Source organism: Amaranthus tricolor, chromosome 11 (genome assembly GCF_026212465.1).
Source record: "Amaranthus tricolor cultivar Red isolate AtriRed21 chromosome 11, ASM2621246v1, whole genome shotgun sequence".
Lineage (NCBI taxonomy): Eukaryota > Viridiplantae > Streptophyta > Magnoliopsida > Caryophyllales > Amaranthaceae > Amaranthus > Amaranthus tricolor.
Genome location: NC_080057.1, coordinates 16575118 through 16586359, shown reverse-complemented (window position 1 = coordinate 16586359; position 11242 = coordinate 16575118). Strand labels below are relative to the sequence as shown.

General features: G+C 29.3%; 1 protein-coding gene across 1 annotated transcript; it reads left to right on the top strand.

The window, feature by feature from the left end:
- The first annotated feature begins 7835 nt into the window (after positions 1–7835).
- LOC130827289 (WUSCHEL-related homeobox 6-like) lies at positions 7836–10186 on the top strand. The gene is made up of 2 exons (XM_057692957.1): positions 7836–8282; positions 9905–10186. Exons 1-2 carry the CDS (start codon positions 7836–7838, stop codon positions 10151–10153), a joined length of 696 nt encoding a protein of 231 aa, XP_057548940.1. The 3' UTR covers positions 10154–10186.
- The last annotated feature ends 1056 nt before the right edge of the window (positions 10187–11242 follow it).

Below are 11242 nucleotides of genomic sequence, written 5' to 3'. Positions count from 1 at the left end.
TAATATTTTTTATTTTTCAACATTTTTATTAATACGTATAATATGATTAAATATTATTTCAATTAGAATAAGTATTAATATTCAGACAATTAAATTTTGATTTTGATTTTTATGTAGTTTTTAATTCTTCACTCAATCTATCAAAAAAGTAAGTCACAATTATGGCGTAAAAGTTGGTGTGAGATTTAAGTTTTCTCAACTTAAGAAACTTCATAAAATATTAAAATTTAAGAAAAAGAAGTAGCAACATTGCTCAAGTAAATTTTAAAGAGAATTCAAAGAAAATACTGTCTCTATTTCTTAACTTGTTCTCGTTTATTATTTTGGATTATTCAATATAATGATTCCATAAAAAATCTTTTTATTTATATCACAAATTTTAAACATAATTAACATTGTTCATCCTCATTTTGATACTTTAATAATGCTTATGTTTCCTACATATTCTCTATTAAATTCATTTTATAATATTCTTACATTGTTTATTGTCCCCATATGTTTCTCATTAACTTTCTTAAAATATTATTTTTTAATAGTTGCAATCCTATAATTTTTTCACTAACTGACGAAGTATTTATGTTAATGTTTATGATTCATACTTTTTCCTTTATTAAATTTTTTTACAATTTCCGTAAATATTTCCTATGAAAATACTTTTAGTTGAAATGAAAAATAAAGAAAATACTTCTGAGTACTGATGAACAATCATTCTGTTCTGAAATATGACAAATTGACTAGCCAAGCATCCCATCCAAAAATAAAACTGTGGTTAAAAAATATTACTCTTTGTCCGACTTCATTTGTCCCAATTTTGCTATTGTGTATTTTCTACATTTAATTCATTTTCAGGCATCTTTTTGTTTGTAACTCTATCTTAATTTTGACAATAGTTTTTTCTCATCAACTTTTTTAATTGATTTTATTTGGCGGTGGATTGAGACTTTATAATAAGGAGGGTAAAAAATAAGCTCTCAGATCAGACGTTCTCACGGTGAGATCATTTTTATTGAGTTGGCCCAATATATATTTTTTGTCTTAAAATGATTACTTATGACATTAAAGTGATCACTTATAATTTTAAAATAATACTTCTAACTTTTTATAGTATTAGAGTAAATACTTATAATCTTAAAACGATTATTTACGATCTTAAAATAATCAATTAAACAAAATGGGCTAATTATATGGGCTCGTCTCATGGTGAGACGGTCTCATACAAGACGGGCTAAAAAGGTAAACTTTAAAGTCTATGTTGACTAAACCAAACTTTTGCCATATAAAAAATTTATTACATTTTAAATTCATTAAATCTAACAATCCAATTAATATAGACAACATAATTATTTGTCAAAATAAAATATTTTCAGTTAATTTAATTTATTACCTCCAATTTGTTGTCTCATTTGATTTTTTTGACACTATTTATCAATCACTTTTATTTTGCATTTTGCTAGTAATCTAGATGTCAAAATATTGCCAAGTGAAATCTTAATTGATTCATCTTAATATATATTTATTAATATCAGTTTTTATAATTTTTAATTATGTACAATTAAAGATATTTGGGATTAAATTAGTACAATTAAATGGAACAGTTTGTGTGAACTAAAGGCTGAAGGGAGTGTTAATTTTAATTAAGACTATGATGTAATTTTGCTATAAATTATATTATAATTAAAAAATTGATGAGAAACAATTTGTGAATATTACTCTTTTATCTATTTTCTTTCAAGTAGAAATGTCATAGAGAATTGTTTCTCATAAAACAGATTCATATGATCACTTTAAAATTGTATATAATTACTATAATAGACTGAATGTAAATGAATCAGCTTTTTTCATCACGAGACCGTGTCATTTAAGAATTTATGTATAATAGGTGAGTTGATGTGATCATTTAGAAAAAAGGGAGAAAGAATTAGAATGATGATGTGTTTAAATGGTGGGGTCAAGTTCAAAAAAACTACCTCTTTATTTCTTAAAGTTGTTTTTATTTACTATTTTAGGTTGTTTTATTGTAGTTCTCACGAGGAATCTTTATATTTACATCACAAATTTTAGATAAATATAACTTTATTTATCCACAATTTAATATTTATAATAACGCTTAGGGTCCCGAGTCCCTACATATCATCCATTAGCTTCATTTTAACATTTTTATATTATTTATAATCCTCACATGATTCCAATTAACTTTATAAAAATATTTTTTAAATTTGTGATTCGCATTTTTTTTTCCATTGACTTTTTTTATTATTTGTTTAAGTTTATGGGCCTCATTTTTTCACCATCAGATTAATTATTCAATACAATAATATATCCATCATTTAAAACATGAAGCATTATTTTCTTAATTTTCATAAACATTACCTGTGTGAACTTTTTAAAAAAATAATGGAAGCAAAATAGTACTACTAATAAATAAATTTATTAAAATAGACTAAAAATTAAAGAATATATCGAACGGGGAGTAGTTTTTATAAAAACAAAATGTATAATAATAAGGTAATAATGATGAAATCATAAATTTCTCAACCACACAATGATGCCTTACAAATCCTCATTCTGTCCCTTGTATTCATTCGTTCTCTCACTGCCTTGTTCCTGGAAACATAATACTGAATGCATTCTTGATGGGAAACATCAACATGACAACCTGCACCTTTTTTCTTATACTGTTCATGTCCTTCTCTCATCTTTCTTTTGTTTCTCTCTTATTACTTTACCCTTATTCTCTTTTGTCTAATCAACACTTGTGCAAAATCCGTATAGTAGATTACACTCTTATATGATCACAATAACGTGTTTTTATTGGTAGCGGTTGGTTTTTTACGATTAACTGAAAGCGCTAGACTATTTTTATTAGTCTTTAACTTTGCTGAAAAAATTAAATTAATATTTAGTGAATAAAATAATGGTTGTAGGTTGTTTAGTAGAGAACAATTGGACCAAGACATTGAAAGTCAATGAAAAAATAAATCAACCGAAAGCGTCGATTGTTTTTATCGATCTTTATACTTATTGAAAAAGTTAAAGTGATATTTGGTAAAATAAAATAATGATTATAGGCTGTTTAGTAGAGAATAAATGAGCCAAGACATCAAAAGTCGATGAAAAAAATAAATCAAATTACCATTTTATTTTTTGTATATAAGATATTTTTCAGCTAGCTTTATGTTATTAATAAAATATTTTTTTTTCCTTTTTGAGAATAAAAAAAAACCAATCAAAAATCTAATAAAAAAGTCATTTATGAAACATCTTTAAAGTTGAATATGTATTGGCGGAACTTGAAAGAAAATTCAATGTGGTAAAAATTTAAATCCTAAACTAAAGTTAAAAAATCAAGCAAATCTTTAAACTCTTAAAAAATTAGCGTTACTGTTTAACATGTTATTATTATATTATAATCTTGAAGTATGTCTTTATACACATAATTTTATTTAAAAAAAATTCAAAAGGTACAACATATCATATCATATAACATAATAAAAGAACTAAATTTCAGAAAGCCTCATATAAGATATGATGATTTGGCAAAAATTTATTAACTACTTATTGTTGAGGTGTTCTAATAAATGCCAACTAATTTATGACTTTATAATTAATTTGCTCTCTTACAAGACTTTTTTTAAACTGCGAATAATTTGCTAAAATAAAGTTAAAAAAGATAAATATTTTCACTTTGGTGTTCATTAAAAATATTTTTCAAAGCAGTGCTAGGTAATAAGGAGTTATATTTATGTAATTGATAATAATAATCCAAAATTTCATCCATCTGCTGTGAATAATTTCAACTTTAAATTATTTTTTAATAAACCAACCTTTGCCCTTAGTTTACTGTTAGCATACTAACAGGGTATGCTAATAGCAAATTAAGGGCAAAGGTTGAATTATTATAAAATAAAAGGTTATGTTGGCAGCAAATTAGGAGCAAATGCCAGATTAATTGAATGGTACGATTATTCACAGCAGATGGGTAAAATGTTAGATTATAAATATTAATTTTTCCTATTTTCTTTTATTTGTAGTGAGTTATATTATGAGTTGTGACTCTATTTTATTTTCTTTCTCTTTCAAAAAATGTAACAAAGTTGCTCCTCCTGCCAAAATCCTCTATCTCAGGAATTTCTTAGTAGCTAAAGATTTTTGAATTTATTCACCCGTAAGCTCTCCGCCTAGTTAGATTGGAACCTTCGGTCCTCTTCTTACTTCAACTATATTCCTTGGCTAACATGGTTCAGCTTTGCCATTTGGATATTATGGACCAGATGGAATAACACGATTTTTTTTCCAAACCCATTTTCTTTCAGCCACATAAAAGCCTCAGCTTTAAATATCTATTCCCAACCTCTCTAGGGACAACCCGCCTCTAACCCCTCCTGCATCTCTTGACACAGCCCCTACTCAGGTGGTTTGCTGATCCAAGTAGATGCTTCCTTCCCGTCAACCTCTAAACTTTGCATCATTGGGGTTGTTTGATTCTCTCCGACATAGTCTTGGCACTCTTTCGTCCTCTCTGTTAGGGATATTCATGCTAACATAGCGAAAATCCTCGTTATTATTTCTGGTTTTATGGTGGCTGATCTTCTCTCTTAGACCGAGTTTTCTATCATTTCAAATTTCAAAGTTGCAGTGGATAGTTTGTTAGGTTGTTCTTTTCTTAAGGACAAATATTCTGTACTTGGCATATTATATGGGTATCCCATGTTGGAATCTGAAGAAGGAAGTATGTCATGTTCCCAGACAGGAAGTTCACATTGTGGATGGCCTTTCCCACCAAGCGCGAATGGAGATTTTTCTGCAGCTTAGGCTCTTTAGGCTAACCGTCTCTCTGATCTTTAGAGATGATGCTATTATTTTTTATTTCAGTCAGATGTATCTTTTCTATGATATATCATTAGAACTTTTATTTGCTTCTGTAGCCTCTCATCCTACACCTACTATGGAGGATCATGAGAGCTATTATTTCCCTTTTGATGTATCCTAACTATTTTTAACTTTATAATTATGTTGCTTTATCTCCGAAGAAAAAATTTCTATTCCTAGAGTCACTTTTAGTATGTGATAAACCCTTAAATTTCCCTTGCCATGTAGCTCATTATGGCTTGTTTGCACTCTTCATATATATGTCTTTTTGTCGGATTTACGCCCTCTTCGAGGGTAGCATGCATTTGCTCATGTCTTTGTAGGTTTCTCACGTATTTCGGAGCCAAAGCATGCTAGGGATGGTGGTTTCTAAGCCCCGGAGGCCTTGAGGGAGGAATGAGATCGAGCCGAGCATAAAAGGATAGAATCCAAGCCAAGACAAGGAAGAAAAAAGATCAGAAAGTTGAACGACCATGGGAACGACCATCCCATGGGAACGACCACTCATTCCCCAACCTTGAAGAGCATGTTGAAGAATTGAGATCAGAAAGATGAAGGACCATGGTTATTCCCATAGGAACGACCACTCGTTCCCCAACCTTGAAGAGCATGTTGAAGAATTGAGATCAAAAAGTTGAATGACCATGGTCATTCCCATGGGAACAACCACTCGTTCCCTACCCTACAACAGCATCAGGAGGCAGAAAGTGGAATGATAGATCGTTCCCTCTTCGCAGAATGGGATTTTGGCTTGGCTACTCATTTGACGACCCTTTTTACGTCATTTTGAAGGTATTCCTTTGTTGTGGAAGACCTAGGTTACATCACTCATAAGCATCACTATATAATGGAGATATTTTGTAATATGACACACACCTTTTACATTATCTTTGCTATTTGTACTAGCTTATTTTCCAAGAATCATTGTATGCTTTTTAGTTCTTTCTTCATCTTTGTTCTTAAAACCCTAGGTTTTATTTTTTACAATCAACATTGAAAATCACAAAAATACTTCAATCAAGGTTTATTTTAGTTATATGGTTGTTCAATCCATTGTTTTATTGCTAGTTGGGGCTTCTCTTCTTCATCAACCTCCATTGTTGAAGGTTTAAGCTTCAATATTTTTCTGGGTTTTCTTTTTTTGTTTTTTTTTTTTTTAATCTTTGTTCTCCATTTGCTCCCATCTTTTGTAGGTACCTTCTAATACTTCTTCTTAGTTATTATTGATAGTTTACTTTTGTTTTTATGCTTGTTTGTAGTTTTCACCATTGTTGCTCATAGCTTTAATAGTTGGATTCTTGTGTTTGTTGGTTATTCAATATCTTGTCATATTATCTATCATCATGTCTTTAAGCAATAGAATGAGTAGTGAGTAGTTTAGGGTTGAGGTTAACTCAACCCTTATGATGGCTTGATGATGATGAAACTCTAGTTGATTTGTAGTCGATTAATGCTTAGATGAGGGGTTATTTTACCCATTAGTCAAGGATTGTCAAGGTTGCTTCTAATGTACCAACAAGATTTGAATTTTGGGTAGTCTAATCCTTGCTCAATGGATAGAATCGAATGTGATGGATCAATGAGGATTGAACCTTGCATCCACCCTCTTATCTAAGGGCGTTATCCTTCACCTAAGAGAGTAGAGAAGGATGAGCAAGTAGCGGATAATTTATAGCCCGAGATCATCATCTTCACTCATGAGAGGGAGGATGGTGAAGAGCTTGGAGGCAATCCCAAGCCCGATTAAGGATCGAATTGCTCTTCTTAGTGCGATTCATTGCTCTTTAATGACCCTTAAGAAGCTAGTGTTCGCGCATCGAAAAGTTATCATGAGTGAGTTAATCCTACCCCTTTGTATCATTGATTGTTAACCTCTTATTTACTTCTACATATCTTTTTTATTAGAGCATTCAACAACCCCCCTTTTTCTATCCGACTAATATGCAAGCATAAATACGTATAACCTTGTTTCCCCGTAAACACGACCCGGTTAGTGCAACGATCCATGCACTTGCGTTAATTCCATCAAGAAGTAAGCTTTTTGGTGAACAGTATGTGTAGTCAGATATGGTGTGATGTTGGTCCAACAAGCATTACTAACATTATTTTGTTCGTTTAAGTCCTTAATATATTGGCTCACCTTTCCTTTTAAAATTAGAAAAATTGTCAATAATAAATCAACTTTTATTTGATCCGATGAAGATAAATTAATTTAATGTTTATTTTAAATAAAATCACAAGTATATTGCTAAAAATAAACCCACCTATTATTTATAACCATATACAAAACTTCTTTGTAAATCAAGCATTAAGAAATAAACAATAGTTGTGTTATTTTTAGCAATTATATCGATTAGGTAAATTTATTTGAAAATAAACAATAATTAAATTAATTTCAGTTGATCGAGCGGTAATTAGTTAGCAAGTCTATATGACACCCTCTCATCATGAGTTAAGCTCATATAATTAACTCATTTTTGAAATTGATCACTTTAAGATTATAACTAATCACTTAAGGTATAAGTGATATTCAAGACTATAAAACCCAATCACTTTAAAACTATAGATGATCATTTTAAGGTTGTAAATGATCACTTTAAAACTATAAGGGTACATTAAATCAATCTAATAAAAAAGGTCTCACCATGAAACCGTCTTACTTAGAGCTAGAATTAGTGAAAATTAATTTTTTTATCAATTTCCCCTTAAAATTTTGTGGAAAACTTTGGTTATTCACACAATTCCCAAGTCCCAACAAGGCTTAAATATGAAAACTGGCCCCCTCTCTAGTTGGCCTCTTTTCTTCAACCCATATATTTATTTCCAAAAACTTCTACATACATTTGTCATTTTATCAAGTATTGACTTCATAATCTTCCTTTTGCACCCTACAGTAGTCCTACCCTTTTCCCCTCTATTTATACCCCTCATTTGGTCTAAACTCTTACCATTTCATACCATCAAAAATGTCACCAGCAGCATCAACAAGATGGTGTCCAACACCAGAACAAGTGATGATCTTAGAGGAAATGTATAGAGGAGGTGTAAGAACTCCCAATGCAGCTCAGATACAGCAGATAACTGCCCATCTTTCTCATTATGGTAAAATTGAAGGTAAAAATGTGTTTTATTGGTTCCAAAATCACAAAGCTAGAGATAGACAAAAACTTAGAAAGAAACTTCTTGGTAAACAATTTCAACATCAACAAATCTTGTTTCCTCATAATACTTTCCCTTATCCTCCCTTTGATCAATTACCTCTTCCTCACCATAATACTTATCTTCACTTTGATCTCCCACCACCACCACCACCACCACGACCTCCACTACCTTGTTTTAATCCCACGCCGTCTTCCCTTAGCTTGTTTAATCAACTTCCTCCTCTCAATTTATCTTGCTTTGCAGCTCATCAGGTATTTTATACTCTTAAGTGTCTCATTTACTTTTACACGTTTTTTACATTATTTTAAGAAAATATAAGTTGATGGATATAAATTAAAAATATAATTAATGGCTCAAAAAAACGTGAACCACATTGTTTTCTAAATGAGGAAATGGGATACTTGTGTTGAGCTCACCCAAATACTTGGAATGAAATGGAGTATAGTATTATAAGTGTTTTCTTTTTAATGTTTTTGCTACTATTATATTGTTATATTTGGTAGTTTGAGGAATACATGCCGAACAAGGCCACTGTAGCTAGAGTCTAATTCTAACTAAATTTGATAAGGTTGCATACATGTAAATAATACTAATGATATAACATATGGAAAGTTTGCAACTATTCATTATAATTGACTTAAAATATTTCTAAGTATCATCTAACCCTATGTAAACATATATATTATATATTTAAATATTGACCACCCAGAATATGAAACTAATTAAAAGAATCCTAAAAAAAATAACTGAATGAAAATAATTATGTACATAGTGTTTAAGGTCCAATAGTTAAAGATATATATATATATATATATATATATATATATATATATATATATATATATATATATATATATATATATATATATATATATATATATATATATAATGATCGGGGCCATATTTGGTCAATGAATAATGCTATTATTTACAATTTTCTTATAATTAACATAGTTGGTTAAAGATTGTTGTGTGATAAGATTTCAATCAAAAAGACAATTTTTCATTGGTGTCTTGGTTTTCTTCTGATGGAAAATCCGGAACTTTCCTTGCATTTTGGAAATAGTAAAGATTATGTATTTACTTCATGTCAATCTCCAAAAAATATTTACAATGGAATATTTTTGGTTTGTTCCTTTAAATTTACTAGTCAAACTGATAATATAATATGCTTAAAATATCACCATTAATAACATACTCAAAAACACTAAACACAAGTACTTTTGGGGGTTATCTTTTAACTAACTAGATTCTTTGCCTTTTCAAAACATAAAAAGTTGTCCGATCTTTTAGATTTTAGACATGATTGTTGTGTAGCATTCACCTTTTAGGGTGCAGATCTACTATTTTGAGCTAGACAACAGTCATTTTGCTGCTTTTACACTTTTTTTTTTCCACTAAAATTCTCTTTCTTAGTTTAACAAGAACGAAATTCACCAACAAAAATTTCTAATAATAGTTTTCATAATAAGACAAATAAAAAGAAATGAAAGTATATATTAAAAATAAATTCCCTTAGTTACATCATTTCATGTACTTGTTAGATCTTATATAAGCATATTATGGGTCTTGATTATCGTCTTAAACTTTTAGTTGAGTTGATTTGATTTTTAACATAGTATACAAAATCAATATGATAAGAGGTTACGTGTTTAAATCTCAATCACTGATCATTTATAGTGAAATATTTAATGTCAGATATAAGGAAACATCATCCACAAAACTAGTCCAATGAGTTCTCATTTGAAGGGGCCGTGTATAGCATATCTTAGACGCTTCGACCATCAATTTAAATTTAAATTGAATTAATTCCTTAACCGTGTTATTATATATATTATAACATTCCTATGTTTTAATGGATGTAAATGTGCAGGGACGAGCTGAAGATGTAGTGAAAGGAGTGACAAATACATTTACTTGGAATTCAGATGAAAATTATGGAAGGGAAAAGACAAAGCCATCATCAGTGATGAGGATTATCACAAATGATGATGATGATGATGATCATCATCAAGATAAGAATAATAGTAAGAATGATGATGAAAATGATGAATATTCCAGAACAAGACGCCTCAAAACACTAGAGTTGTTCCCAATCAAAGACAAGACTTCTCTCAAGTAGTCTCCCAATCTCTTTGTCTTTGTAGGCCGGGAAGTTCTACCCAAGTTAATCCAAAAATTTGTCTGTGGATTTATCACTTACAAACAAAAATATGTGAAATAATTAATCAGTTATTGGAGGGTAGGAATTAATTTAAAAACTGTATGTATACATGTATGTACTTGCATGTATGTACTTGCATGTATGATGCAAATGCATGCATGCTATTGTCAAATATGTGAAGAAAGAGGGGATGAGATTTTAGTTATTTAGCTCCTCCAACTCTCTTGTATTAGTAAGTTGGTACAAGTATTTTGATTCTACAGTTCATTTCCTGTTTATGAGTTTTCTCTATTATTCATTCATCATCTTATTCCACCTAAAGTAAAACAAAAAAATTAATAAAAATAACTATTCATATTTGAAAATTAAATAATCAGTGGCAGATCGTTTAAAAATTACTAGTGAAACAAACATACAAACACTTTATAATTACTACATTTGACGTGTATTTTAAAAATAATAAAAAATTATATAAGAGTATGATGATTGATTTTGACTTCCTTAACTTTCATATAATGAAATCATTTTACTTACAAATTACTAACATTAAAGACAAATTTATCTTATAATGGTAACTAAATATATATAATTTGATCTATTGTAAAATTACTTTTGAAGTTATTCACTACAAAATTAAAGAAATTATTAATTCAATCATATGATGTCACATATCAAAAAAACATCTACACTACAAAACTAGATAGCAAATAACTTAATATTTCATTTTTATTCTATGTGAATTTATTAGTTTTAGATTCATAACCTAAAATTTTTATTACAAGATTATTTCTTACCACCTACTCCACTATGCTATATTGGAACGCATTACAGCGCTAGCGCATATTATATAAGATTTGTTTATACTTCTTTTGTCCCAAAATTATAACCCCTTTTGTGTTTTATTATTTTTTATAAGAAAACATTGTTTTTTAGTTTGTAATATTAAAAAATGGTTTGGATTAGGAGAGAAAAAAAATAAAATGACGGCTTAAAATCGGTTTTAATGATGGGTATACAAAAAAAAATGTAAATAAATTTTTAAACGAC

Bases quoted from the DNA above. Each gene is read 5' to 3' on its own strand.
- LOC130827289 (XM_057692957.1), top strand. From the start codon at position 7,836: ATGTCACCAGCAGCATCAACAAGATGGTGTCCAACACCAGAACAAGTG. The intron at 8,283-9,904 runs GTATTTTATACT...GTAAATGTGCAG, and splicing joins CTTGCTTTGCAGCTCATCAG to GGACGAGCTGAAGATGTAGT.